The sequence below is a fragment of the Pelodiscus sinensis genome, chromosome 11 (genome assembly GCF_049634645.1).
Source record: "Pelodiscus sinensis isolate JC-2024 chromosome 11, ASM4963464v1, whole genome shotgun sequence".
Lineage (NCBI taxonomy): Eukaryota > Metazoa > Chordata > Testudines > Trionychidae > Pelodiscus > Pelodiscus sinensis.
The window spans coordinates 40,653,739-40,668,661 of record NC_134721.1 but is presented as its reverse complement, the minus strand read 5'-3'; the positions used below and the strand labels follow the sequence as shown (position 1 = coordinate 40,668,661).

General features: G+C 43.1%; 1 protein-coding gene across 8 annotated transcripts in view; it reads right to left on the bottom strand.

The window, feature by feature from the left end:
* Nucleotides 1-14,923, bottom strand: part of SFMBT1 (Scm like with four mbt domains 1) — a 181,206-nt gene that overhangs the window by 54,599 nt on the left and 111,684 nt on the right. For all 8 annotated transcript variants that reach the window (XM_075939371.1, XM_025186971.2, XM_075939372.1 and 5 more), the window contains 2 exons: nucleotides 13,137-13,293; nucleotides 2,185-2,279 (listed from right to left, as the gene is read on the bottom strand). In XM_075939371.1, the coding sequence (XP_075795486.1) occupies nucleotides 2,185-2,279; nucleotides 13,137-13,176 (135 nt within the window). In that variant the 5' untranslated portion in view covers nucleotides 13,177-13,293. The remainder of the gene's footprint in view (nucleotides 1-2,184; nucleotides 2,280-13,136; nucleotides 13,294-14,923) is intronic.

The following is a 14,923-nucleotide window of genomic DNA, read 5'->3' as shown; positions in this document are numbered from 1 at the left end:
AACATCAGAGATCACCCAAAGTACTGAAACGCATAACAAACCAAATAGAGAGAGTGTACCCACCTCAGAAGCATTAATGTAACTCACTTCTAATAATTATCAAGAATATCAAGGGCCTGATTCCATATCAAGTTCAGTCCTATAGAAAGTGTGCTCTTCTAATTTGGATTGAATGAGCACTGTACAGTAACTCTCAATAAGATCAGTTCATGCCATAACCCTAATATGCTAGAAATTAAGATTCATAGTTGATACATTCAGAGACTGGATACCTGAACTCTTATTTGGGCATCTGCTTGGCAAATATTACTTTCAAAACACATGGAACAATCTTTGCAAAGGCTAAAAAAAACCTTTACCGTATATTAAACAAACCTAAAAGAAAGCATCAGCCGAATTGTAATAGCTTTCCTAGTGCTTCACAATACTGCAACACCTATCCACCTATATTGAGATTCCAAAGGACTTGTGAAAATCCATTAAATTTTTAAATTAAATTAAGGGAGATTGCCTATCTCCTAGAACTGGAAGGGACCTTGAAGGATGGAGTCCAGTCCCCTACCTTCACAGCAGGACCAAGTACCATCCCTAACAAATTTTTCCCCCAAATCCCTAAACAGCCTCTGCAAGGATTGAACTCACAACCGTGGGTTGAGCAGGCCAATGCTCAAACTACTGAGCTATCCACGCCCCCATGAATATAGCTGATCAAAAAAGTTGTCAACATGTTGATAAAATTTCAAACAAACAGTGGAAGAGGGAATTCTGCAAACTTCTAATGAAAACTTTCTCTTGCTTTTGACCAGCCACATTCATGAATAAAGTTTCAACAATCTTAGTAAGCAGGCAAATATCCTTATTTTATAGGCAAGGAAACCTGAATGAAGAGATTAAGGGTCAGATCCTTGGCGTATAGCCACAAACCACATAGCACAAAGGTGGGAGAAGGGTTTTGGTGGTAGGCAGGCGCAAAGGACATGTAAAGCTTTCCATCTGCACTTCTCTAATTCCAGGCCAGCTGTGTGTAGGGCAAGTCCTGAGGCATGAGTCAGAACCACTTCAGGATTGCTCTAAATTATGTGAAATGCCAATGGGACCATAACAGCAGCCAGATAATAAGCAGCATGAGGTGGGAGGGCAGGGGAAAGGCGCTTTCCTCTAGTTAAGTTTCCTGTGCTGGCAGGAGGGGGGAGGGTTGGCATAGGAGTTTCTACACCTGCACTGATGCTCCACCCAGGGCCAGATACACAGGCTCTACACCTCAGAGTCCAGCAATGACATGGCACAATGTAACCATATTGAATACTGGGATATACTATAAACAATTCACTCATCACCACTCAGGAATTCAGGGGACACTCCAAACATCTTTCTACCCCAGGGTGGGGAACCTCCAGGATGCCAGCTGGCCATGGCTCATCAGGATTAGCCGCTGGCAGGCTACCAGACGGTTAGTTTGCCCCCGTGTCCACAGACATGGCTACTTGCAGCTCCCAGTAGCTGCGGTTCACCATCCCCAGCCAAAGAGAGCTGTGGGAAGCAGGCCGGGCCATTGCTTCCCACAGCTCCCACTGGCTGGGAACAGCAAACCACAGCCACTGGGAGCTGTGAGTGGCTGTGTCTGCAGACACTCAGGTAAACACACGGTCTTGGTAACCTGCCAGTGGGGGCAGAGCTGCAGCATCCCAGAGCCGGCACAAGCCACAGCGGGGGTAGCGAGTGCCCCCCTTATCGACTGATTAACTCTAATTTAACATCCCTACTTCCCCTTCAGAAAACAGCTGGTCAGTTTCAAATACGTTGCCTCCCAAGCCCTGAAGAGCCTACTTTCCGGAATGCAGCTCTCGTAGCACAAGCGGTCACAGCAAAGAGAGTTCACTGGCACACCGCAGAGGGGGAGAGAGAGAGAAACGGGGCAGATCACACTAACACAGAGGTGTTCAGATCCAGAGTTAATACTGCAGTGCTCAGGAGATTCCAGATCATTCCATTACTATCACCAACTGGAGATGAGGCCACCTGATAATCAAGGAGACAGGAAAATCCAAAGGCTGGCAAAAAATAATTCTCAAATATATATGATCAACAGTTCCTCCATTAGCAAGGCAGTTTTGCAGAAACTGTGAACATTCAGGATACTGGAAAATCAAAGAAGGAAGAAGTGGAGAAACAAAGAACTCTTACGTGTTTAAAAGATCCATGGGGTGCTGCAATTGCTCCAGTGTCTTCTAGATACTCATCCCAATTGAATTCTGCTTCCTCCACACCAGACCCAGCATCTAGCACAGAACAAACAGTCTCAATCTAGTATCTGACATGGATGTAAGAGTCTGTTAACTTGATTTATTGCTTTAACCAAACCCTAAATATATTTTCAATTTTTATTCACCTAACACCTTTTAACACAGTTTCTATTGTGAATGCATTAGCGTAAAGATCAAATAACAAGTGAAAAGTAACCTGTAAATTGCAAGAGAATCGGTAGCAGCAGATGTGGACTTATAAATGGACTGATAAAAAAAACCCCTATTTCATTACCTAGTAAACTTACTGATATCCTAGCAATTTTCTAGGCAAGCTTACAGCAAATAATAATTAAAGGGATTCTAAACAAGCTTGATTTTTGTATCATGAATGCTAAGGGGCTGCAGTAGGGACTCTGCAATGGAACTTTACATGGCATCTGATGAGGTGCTGCAATGAAATGGGACTTGGTAGAGATTCAGTCATTGGCTTCGATATGAGCACTATCAGATGGACTGAAAACTATCCAGAGAAAGACACGAGCCATCAGATAAAACAAAGCGTGAAATGCTCCATGGTGTTACGTTTGATTTTGAACAATGTCTTTATCAGAAAGTGGGAATGCAGGCACAAAGGCATCCTTTATCAACATTAGCAAGGACAGCGGGTTTTCAAATGGATTGAAAAATTAAAATGGAACTGGGCAAATAATGACATGGCAATTACTCAAACTTTTCCCTTCCAATAATGGGTATATTTAGGCCAGCTCTAGTTAACACTGAGAACATAAAAGAAGCCTCACTATGTGTTTAAAAAAAAAAAAAAGCCTGGGAAGGAAATAACTGAAAACATGGATATTCATTTAGGGCGAATCTACACTGCACTGTAGTTCGAAATAAGACACATAATTTGAGTTACACAAATTGCGTAATGTATTTCAATCTTATTTTGAAACAGCTTATTTTTTTAATCTGGCACTGTCTACACAGTGCCAAATTTCAAAACAACATACTACTCCGAAATGTGTCATACTCCTCATGGAATGAGGTTTACAGGGATGTCACAATAGCAAGCCCATGAAATTTCAAAATAACGGGTTTGCTGTGAAGACAGGGGATAGCTATTTCAGGATACTCCGATATCCCGAAATAGTGTTGAAGTGTAGACGTAGCCTTAGAGTTACATTTATGTGAGGCACTACCGTGATTACTGCTTTCAGACTATATTACACAAAGCATCAACAACAATTTACAGACCGCTAATCCAGATGAGAGTTTTCAAAAAACCCTCTGTTCGTGTAATTTGATTCTGGGCTGCATGCACAGACCCTTTCGTGGCAGGGAGGCTACAGGCCATTCGCATGGGACATTAGTGAAGCAGCACTTCAGTACCTAAGAGCATCCTGAAAGACTGTTGGGTGGACTGTTGAAAGAGAAGACATGGGAGGGTTCAGTCTAGAGTACATGGAAGTGGGCTCCAGCATGGCTGCAGCACTAATACGGGAAATAACAAGCATAGTTTGCAAACTAAAGCTATTCTTATTTCTGAACAACAGGGACTAGAAATTCACAGCATTAGTTAATCTGTCTTAATTCTCCTGACAAGCTCTCATGTGAAAATGTCCTTCAGTTTGGCCTGTCTGGTATACCTCAGGGACACAAGGTGAGTGGGATATCATCTTTTACCAGACCAAATTCTGAGACAAGCTTTCAAGACCTGAAGAGTTGTGTAAAGATCATGAGTTTGTCTCTCTCACCAAGAGAAGTTGGTCCAATACATGATATTACCTCATCCGACTAAGATCCTAGGACCAGCAAAGCTGCAACATTGCAAACAATAGCACACCTCATGCAAGAGAATATTTGTTTGGGTACAGACAGCTTTACATCTTTGGCAAAGGAAAGTTCATACTGATGCAGGCACTTAGAACAAGACACAGAATTCTAGACACATCCACCCTTAACATCAAGTTAGAGAGTATTCAGAAGGTAGCAAGACAAGTGATGAATGGACTTGAAAGGAAAGATTAGAAGACTGAAATGGCTATTGATTGAGTAAACAGTGTCCCGAGAAGTAAACAGAGGAAGAAGCACCAAGGAAACAAGTGTGTCAACACAGAGGAGAAAGAAGAAAGGAATTAAGAGTGCTGCTTGATACACCATAGGAGAGGAGTCCCAGGGAACACTGTCTAGTACTGAAATCTGTTTGACAGTACAGGCAGTCCCCGGGTTACATACAAGATAGGGACTGTAGGTTTGTTCTTAAGTTGAATCTGTATGTAAGTCGGAACTGGCGTCCAGATTCAGCCACTGCTGAAACTGACCGCTAGTTCTGACTTACATACAGATTCAACTTAAGAACCCCAAGCGTCCCCAAGTCAGCTGCTGCTGAAACTGATCAGTGGCTGATTCCAGGAAGCCTGAGGCAGAGCAGCTGGGGTGCTGCTGGGTTGCTCCAGTAGCGCCGCTCCTCGGCGCTACTGGACCAACCCAGCAGCACCCCAGTTGCTCTGCCCCAGGCGTCCTGATTCAGCCGCTGCTGAAACGGACCAGCAGCGGCTGAATCAGGACGCCTGGGGCAGAGCAGCTGGGGTGCTGCCGGGTTGGTCCAGTAGTGCTCAGAGCGGCGCTGCGGGACCAACCGGCAGCGCCCCAGCTGCTCTACCCCAGGGTCCACAACAAAAGCCTGGTCTGCTGGGGGGGGGGCACACTAGCTGCACCCCCACCCCAGCAGACCAGGGACATGGGGAGCAAAGCCGCAGCGGCAGCGGGGTGCCGCGCCTCTGAGGCTTTGCTCTGGCAAAGCCTCAGAGGCGCGGGACCCCGCCGCCGCTGCGGCTTTGCTCCCGGTGCCCCTGGTCTGCTGGAGACGGTCCCCAGCAGACCAGGGGCACCGGGAGCAGCATTTCTCGCCCTGGAGGTCGAGGTGGCGGGACTGCTGCCTGCAAGCTCCGGGGCGAGAAAGCCCCGTTCGTAAGTGCGGATCCGACATAAGTCGGATCCGCGTAAGTCGGGGACTGCCTGTATTGAAATGGCATTGTCAGAGAAGCAGGGAAGTCCCATTGGGAGGGGCATTTTAAAACTAAAATGGGCAAAGACACTTGAGTACTTGCAGCAAACACTGAACTGGTAAAATAAAGACGAGGCAACTAATACAGCAAGTAGGACCTTCACATCTCCAGTTTTATAACTGTTTATATAAACTGAACGCCAGGGTAGCCTTTTGTAAGTTAACTAACAGAACATCAGGAAATTTTAGATCTAGTTTATAAACTGAAGAAGAAATATCATTTGGTACCAAGTTGTTAGAAGAGGTATTTCTTCTTTGGTAAATTCTAGGTGGGGCTCATTAAAGGGCTGTATAGCACTAAGTACTTCTACTCGTTCAGCCCTTTTAAGCCAGGTAATAAACCCTCTTGGAGTGACTGGGTTCGGTGGAGAAAGTCACTTGTCCTACAAGTGATAAAAACAGTCAGATTTTAAAACCATCTTACCTAACTCATTTACATCCTCATCTTTTTAGACCTTTCTACCCCAAAAGCCAACACAGATTCAAACAAAGAAGTGTGTTTGTCCAAAATGGAAAGCTTGAAATTCTTTATGCAACACACACAAGAACATAAAAGTCTTCAGTCTAACTCTGTCGATTTTTTTTAAACGGAGGGATAGTGTTATGGGAGATGTTGAAAGGGTGAGTCTTTGTTTTAAAGTGCTTTAATGCTAGGTGCTCTGCAGTGCTAGAAAGAGGGATTTCTTTCAGTCTGACAAAAATGATTAAAGAGAACTTGAGCTATGAGGGAAAACTGAAAGAATTGGGCTTGTTTAGTTTAGAAAGGAGAAGACTGAGAGAGGACATGATAGCAATTTTCCAGTATCTAAAAGGGTGTTATAAGGAGGAGGGAGAAAAATTGTTCTCCTTGGCCTCTGAGGATAGGACAAGAAGCAGTGGGCTTAAATTGCAGCAAGGGAGGTTTAGGTTGGACATCAGGAAAAATTTAAGAGCAGGTTAGACAGACACCCACACACCAGAGATGATCTAGACTGGGAGTGGCCAACCCACAACTCGTGAGCCACACGTGGCTCTTCACCCCTGAAAGTGTGGCTCGTGAAGCTGCCCCATGTGCCCCTACAAACGGCCCCCAGCTCCCTGTGCTCACCGGGTACAGGGGAGCCGTCCGGCATGGCAAAATGGCATTGGCAAGATGGTGATGGCTGATGGGAGCCTGATGCGGCCAAAAAGTCTAACCCGCTCTTCCTTTTTTTTTTTTCCTCAACAATTTCCACCGCTGTTTCGGCTCTCTTCGTTTAATGGCTTGGCCACCCTGATCTAGATGGTGCTTGGTCCTGCCGTGAGGGCAGGGGACTGGACTCGATGACTTCTCGAGGTCCCTTCCAATTCTAGTGTTTTATGATTCTAATTGTTAGAAGGAACTCCAAGAAAGCAGCAATGCGTTTCCTTCTTTTCTAGGTATCATATGCCCACTATTACAGGAATGTTTGAAACAAGTCTAAATGAATTGGGACTGAGAGTTACATCTGTTTTGCTTTGCAAATCTCATCTACAGTCTGCTCCAAGCTGCATATGAATTGCTAGCTTCTGGTTTTCTACTACAAGTGTGATGGGCCATTATCTTGTACATTATATAAATCACCACTTTCAGCACTGCATAGCAAGCACAAAAAAGTCACTGGAACGAAACCTTGGAACTTAATTACCAATTTTTACTCTCACTTTTGTGGAAATGAGTTTAATACTTTCCCTCCAATTTTTACAACTAAACCCTCAATGTTATAATGCTTTAAACTCTAGGGGACTCTATGACAAATCTGTCTACCTTGTACCCATGTTCTGCCTCTCTACAGTGCTGAAATTTCCAATTAGTTTATTGTAACTGTTGCTGGGTGAATATCCAATAAGCTTTTTATGTTTCTTAATGTCCCCACACTAAAATGGTGCATTATGTTCAATGAGGAAAAAGGTAACAACTTTATTTTCCCCCTCCAACGGATAGATATATTATGCATGGATGTATTCATTGACAAAATGTTTCATGTTCTGTATTTGATTTCAGAAATACTCTAGAATCTCAGAGTTACAAACACCTCAGGAATGGAGATTGTCCATAACTATGAAATGTTCATAATTCTGAACAAAGCACAATTTGGGCTCCAGCAGCTGCGTTAGTTCTGCTATGTTAGACTACCCATCCTGTGTTACCATTTAACACTGAGAATAAGTGAAGGTGGCGAAATGTGACACCAGAGTTTCATTCAGGTGTTCCCAAGGAACACAGTCAACCACAGATGCTTTGCTTTAAATGTGATCTTTTGCCTCATGTTAATTCTCCTTGCCAATAACTTCCCTGCATAATTCATGTAGTTTAGTTTGAAGACTGTCACGCAGGGCAGTTAAGTACTTTGTTGTACAATATGCAAGACCTGCAATTAAGGCTAACTTCAGATTCTGTGTTTGAAATCAAAGGTTGCAACAATCAGGTTTTTCAACCTGTTTTAACTAAGGTTAATGTTCTTGATCCAGTCCAGATAATCAATTAGGTCATGATTAAGTGAAGTCACGCTGGTACTGTCTTTTCCTCTGGTGGCATGGGAGAGCATCCCATCCCTCTAATAATGTCCACATTTTCAGAGGGGAAGGAGTTGGTAGGAAAGAACATAGCACAGAGGCTATTTTTCACTTATCTTAAAGGAAAAGAGGAAGAGGAGAAAGTAAATTAAGAGTCATACACAAGGCACATTAAACCAGTAAAAGGAGAAGATGAGGGGGAAATCCCAGTAAACATCGGTCACGTGTATGTTTACACAGTGAAAGCTTTGTTATTCGGCACTTTGTTAACTGGTAAACTTGGTCAACCAGCACCGGCCCCCAGCCACAACAGCCCCGTGTCTTCAGGCATGCGAACCTGACTCCTGCCTGACTGGCCAGACAGCTTGATGCCTCCAGCCGTTGCAGGCTTCTGACAGCCGGCACTGCTGGCTGAGGTCATCGGCAGGCACCTCCTTCCTCCAGCTGCTGGGAGCTGGATCTGCTGGAGGGCTCCCAGGCAGCTGGCCCACTCACCTGCCTGCCGCTCAGGAGGACACAACAAAAATACCCAGAGTGAACGAGTGTGTGTGCGGGAGGGGAATGGTCGGCTTCCTCATACCTAACCCTTTGGCCTTCGTAACAAACATTCTGAATAATAACCTGAGGGGCCAGGCATTGCCAAGGGTGGGGGGGGGGGGGGGGTTGGTTGCCACGGTAGGGAGCAGGGGCAGAGCAATAAGTTTGAATATCTGGCTCATTCAACTATCTAGCACCGGATAACAAAGCTTTCACTGTTTTTAGGGCCCTACCAAACTCATGGTCCATTCTGGTCAATTTCACAGCAAGAGGATTTTAAAAGTCATGCATTTCATGATTTCAGATATTTGAAATTTCAGTGTTATAACTGTTGGGGTCCTGACCCAAAAGGAGGCTGTGGAGGGGGCCACAAGATTAATGAAGTAGGGTGATGGTATTGACAACTTTACTTCTGTGCTGGTGCTGCTGGCTGTGGTGTTGCCATCAGAGTTGGGTTCCCAGTCAGCAGTCACCACTGTCTGGCCACCCATCTCTGAAGGCAGCATTGTCACCAGCAGCAATGCAGACATAAGGATTGCATCATACGATATTGCCACCCTTACTTCTATGTTGCTGCCTTCAGAGCTGGTCCCTCAGTCAGCAGCTGCTGCTTTCCACCCACTCCCCTCTGAAGGAAGCGCAGAAGTAAGTGTGTCAATACCCAAAAGGAGACCATGCAGTTTGAGAAACACTGGGCTCCCCCATGAAATCACTATAGTATTTGTGCACTCTAAAGATGAGGGTTCATGAGGAAGACCAGATGTTGTGGTCCATGAATTTGGTAGGGCCCTATTTATATTGCAGCTGCCTACAGTTTATTATCTCTCTCAATGAATTATGAGTGCAGGAAGAGGACTGGGGTGCAATTAAAAGCCCTGTGATTGAACTACTGAGGTTAGCAAATCTTGCTAGTTGTATTAATTGGGCTTTTTGTGGGGGTAAAGATTTTCATTAACTATTTTGCTATCACATCTAAAGAGACGACTAAGGAGGAAATGCCAACAGGGGACTGAAGAAGAACCTGACAGAAGTATTAAGTTTTGTTTATATTTTTCAAAAAAGTAAATACAGTTGTAATTCTCAAATACATAGAAGTGGATAAATATTGCAAAAAATTATCTTTCATTTTTAAATATCTTTGCTTAGATTATGTGACCACATTTGCATCTTGTATTTATTTTGTGAGCATTTGAATAACTAGTGCAAAAGTGTGCACTTTAAGTGAATTTCAAAAATTGCATGTGAAAGAATTCATGGAAAATCAATTTGAAATTCGTGCTAGAAATGATCACATGCTTATAGTGTTCAAAATAATATGATTCAGAGAAAAATGACAACCAAGTAACACCTTGAATTTAGAATATTTGCACTGAGCCACAGAGTCCGAAGATTCAAGAAACAGTGAACTGTTCAGATATTCCATAAATAGCAGAGATTAATGACAGGTTTTTTGAAAAATTAAAATGCACGATATGCTTTAGGGTACAGACAAGTGGATTTTTAAATCTCTGTACAGCCTTACATTCATTATGATCTTTTCATAGTCAGATAACTGTTTTTACTCTCTCCTTTTCACACATATGGTACCAGGTTATACAAGAGCTTTAGAAATCTTTGGCTGCTACTGTAAAATTTTGTAATGTAAATGCTGGGTAACACCGCATTTCTGTGGGCTTTTTTTTCCTCATCTGAGCATACTAAAAGGGAACAAGGTTGGTAGCAGAATGACTGGCTGGTTGTGATTATTTCTCAGAGATCATTTTTCATGGTCAGGAAAAAAAACCATGCATTGTATGTAGTAATTGTTCTACACAGCTACAACAACAGTAAGAGTAATTATACTTTCATAAAGCAATGTAGGAAACTACAAATAGCAATAATAGAGGGGAACTATTTTCTTTGGTATTTTTCCAGTAGGCAAAATGAAATCTGGAAGGTAGCCTGGTCCAGCGGTTTGACTACAAAACTAGAAATCAAGACTAAAGAACTTATTGTTTTATTCATATTCACAAGGCTCGCAGAAGCTCCTTTCAAGGACCATACCCCCAGTGGTGCCAAGTAATGTACGAAGACCAAGGAAAAGGATTACCCTGACCAGGGGCGCACTGGAACAGGTGGGGCCATGACCCCATCACTTAGAAGTGGGGAGGGCTACACCTATACATACAAAACAAGCTGCACTTCAAATATAAAAATCAATGCAGATGACTTTAAATCTTACTAAAATATGTGGACTCTTTGATGCACACAAGGTTGTGCTTAGTTTGTGTGGCCCTTCTGTGTAATGAGGTTGGGCACTACCAGTGTGGACACAGCCTAAGCACAAGACAAGAGTTAACAGATGGAAGAGTACAAGGAAATGAGATAATACTAGTCCTGTCTGCTGACAGTGGCCAATACCAGATGCCCCAGAGGGAGGGAATACAACAGGTAATCCTCATGTGATCCCTCTCCTATCACCCACCTCCAGACAAATAGAGGCTAGGGACACCATTCCTACCCATCCTGGCCAATAGCCACTGATGGCCCTAACCTCCATGAATCCATCTAGCTCTTTTTTGAACCCTGTTAAAGTTCTAGCCTTCACATCCTCTGGCATGTGATAGGTAGTGAAATCAGCACCCCACTGGCCTAACTGTTAAGTGTTTTGTAGGCATCACTGTAGAGGGGGTTTATGAGGTGGGATTTGGAAGAGCAGAACGAGTGACTGAAGCTTACACCTCAACCTTTGCATTCAGTTTACATAAGGGCAAACATGGAATAATTCTGACTTACTTCACACGGCACTGGCAGACCATTTCTATTTGGTGTGTGCTTTAAGTGCACAAAATACATTAAAACAACTACTCTGCCCTTTTCACTCTCCCACCCCAGATGAGCCTTCTCTGTCCTATATCAAAGCAACATGTGTAAATAATCCATACTCACAATGCAAAGCAAAAGCTCACTTTTTAAAATGTTGTTTATTAATACAGGGCCAGATTATGGTTTCCTTGGTACCATTTGTGGAGTAAAGTACTACTTAATCATAGAATCACAGAATCCTAGGACTAGAAGAGATCTCAGGAGATCATCAAGTCCAAAGTCGGACCAATCCTAACTAAATCATCCCAGCCAGGGCTTTGTCAAACCAGGACTTAAACACCTCTAGGGATGGAGATTCCTCCCCCTCCCTAGGTAACCCATTCCAGTGCTTCACCACCCTACTAGGGAAACAGTTTTCCCTAATATCCAACCTAGACCTCCCCCACTGTAACTTGAGACCATTGCTCCTTGGTCTGCCATCTGTCACTACTGAAAACAGCCTCTCTCTTTCCTTTTTGGAACCTCCCTTCAGGAAGTTGAAGGCTGCTATCAAATCCCCCCTCACTCGTCTCTTCTGCAGACTAAACAAACCCAAATCCCTCAGCTTCTCCTCACAGGTCATGTGCTCCAGTTCCCTAATCATTTTTGTTGACTTCCGTTGGACCCTCTCCAATGTGTCCGCATCCTTTCTATAGTGGGGGGCCCAGAACTGGATGCAATACTCTAGATGTGGCCTCACCAGAGCCAAATAAAGGGGAATAATGACATCTCTGGATCTGCTGGAAATGCTCCTCCTAATGCACCCTAATATGCCATTAGCCTTCTTGGCTACAAGGGCGCCCTGTTGACTCATATCCAGCTTCTCATCCGTTGTTATCCCCAGGTCCTTTTCTGTTGAACTACTACCTAGCCAGTCGGTCCCCAGCCTGTATCAGTGCTTGGGATTCTTCCGTCCCAAATGCAGGACTGTGCACTTGTCCTTATTGAACCTCATCAGATTTCTTTTGGCTCAATCATCTAATTTGTCTAGATCACTCTGGATCCTATCCCTACCCTCCTACATATCCACCTCTTCCCCTAGATTAGTATCATCTGCCAACCTGCTGAGGGTGCAATCCATCCCCTCATCCAGGCCATTAATAAAGATGTTGAACAAAACCAGCCCTAGACCCAATCTTTGGAGCACGCCACTTGAAACTGACTACCAACCAGACATTGAGCCATTGATCACTACCCAGTGGGCCTGACAATTTAGCCAGCTTTCTATCTACCTTATATTCCATTTATCCAAACAATACTTCCTTAACTTGCTGGCTAGAATACTGTGGTCAACTGTATCAAAAGCTTTGCTAAAGTCAAGGTATACCTTGAGAATTCCACTGACTTCAACCATGTCCACAAAGCCACTTATCTCATCATAGAAGCTAATCAGATTGGTAAGGCATGACTTGCCCTTGGTGAATCCAAGTTGACTATTCCTGATCATTTTCCTCTTTTCCAAGTGCTTCAAAATGGATTCCTTGAGGATCCCCTCCATGATTTTTCAGGGGTCTGAGGTGACGCTGACTGGTGTGTAGTTCCATGGATTGTCTTCCTTCCCTTTTTTAAAGATGGTCACTACATTTACCTTTTTCCAATCATCCGGGATCTCTCCCGATCTCCATTTCAAAGTTTATGGCCAAAGGCTGTTCAATTTGACAACTCCCTCAGGACCCTCAGATGCATTAAATCTGGACCCATGGATTTGTGTATGTCTAGCTTTTCTAAATAGTTCTTAACCTTTTATTACATACAAGGAAATCAGAATCTATCCCTTAGTAATTGCAATGTGAAGCTCCTTCCTTATACAGTCAGTGTCATGCACTTTTACTAAAAACATCTGAATTCATCTGCTGATTGAGTTCAGCACGACTGTAACCTCGTTGTGCAGAGATAACCTCTCACCCTGGGCTCATCAGTGGTACTACCTGCATCATGCTGCTGTTCTCCATTCATTTCCACAGCCATCCAGCAGTAACGGTCAGTAGTAGGAAGTCTTGGGAGCCAACTATGTCACTGTCTGGTGCTCATGTGCTGTTTTCCACCTTTGCTTCTTCAGACATCCGGGGAGCTCAAGCAAGAACACTAAAGAAACAAACACATGCAAAGACTTTAAAAACAAAATCACTTTTTACAGATGCAGAACAAAATGTTTGGCTTACTGCTGAGGCCAATCAAAGGAGAACGGTTCATTTTAATATGTCTTTTCAGCTAATGGCCTTCGCTTTTCTGATTAGGAAGGCCAGTTTGACATACGAATGTGTGTTGTAATAACACATACAAAATAAAAATCTGCTTTCAACCCCACTGTCAGATTGACTACAAGAGCATGATAGATCCCAGACTGTGGCATGTAGTAGAGGACGGAGCAAGAGATATGAACTAGTAGCACAGATTTGTTTGTTTTTTTAAACTACAGCTGCTTATCCTACAGTACATATCACACCTACAATATAGCTCAATTCCTCCTCCTCTCCAGTTTTCAATGGAAAGGCTGGGCAGGGCTATCTGCTGCCAGTTTCTTGGGCTTTGGTGCCAAGATTACCAGACCCCTCCAGCCAATGTCCATTTTACTATTGGCTTGAGGTGTCTGGGTGGATGACTTGCCCAAGGGCACAGAGGAAGTATCTTGCAGAGCAAGGACTTGACCCCAGGTCTCTCATATCCTAAGTCAGTGTCCCAATATCAGCCCATCCTTCCTCACTCAGATCACAGTGATACACGTGAAATGGACAAGTAACATCATTTACGTCAAGGAATAGTCCTGTGGCTCCAGTCTCTAAGGTGCCACAGGACTACTCCTTTTTAAAGTTACAGACTAACAAGGCAACCCCACTGAATCATTTAAGTCAGTTTAACAGAGATCAGAATCTGGTCCACTATCTGTCCATTCAAGGATATTAATTTTGAATATGTTGGCAGTACATCTTTCGCATGTTTTCAAGGGATTCAGCAATGCTGGTCTTCTGTCATGTTGGGAATTAATATATTATTCAAACAACAAACAACAACAACAACAACAACAAAATAAACCTGCTTAAAGACCTAACCAATGAGCCATCACTTCCTCACTGTAACAGGATCAATAGAAATAAACTACCAAAGGCATTTTGCTGTAAATCATCCATTAGGTCTATTACCTGAATTGGATGCCTTTTTATGGAAATGAGAAATAAAACCCACCTGTTACATTTCCATGCACTCGGACGGAATATTTAATTGCTTTCTTATTTATATTCTTTTACCAGATCATTTTAAATGATTTTATCATCTTCCTGCATATTTTATGGTATTTCTTCAGCAATTCATTTAACTGCTATATTTCATCTTGTAATGCATAGGAAATATTACTTTAGAGGCATTTGCTGTACTAAAACCAATATGCTCAGCTCTGTGCATGGAAAGTTAATATATTATTTTTCTGCTTATAGTGCTTAAAGCAGTTTTTTTTAAGCCAAAATTACAATTACCAAACTCCTAGAGTACTACTGTTACATTTATCAGTGATTGGGAAGCCATCCAATAAAGTACTCATTTCTAGAGACAGATATCAAACTTCTCAAAACAGGACAACTTTCTTCTCGCCTCACAAATGCACTCCATGTAAAATCCTGGTGGATGATTACCAGTAATAACCCAAGTTCTAATGTAGTAAGCATAATCCTATTTTTTCTGATAAACTGAGTCTAGTGTTTTCTTGCTAGGTAAACTATCA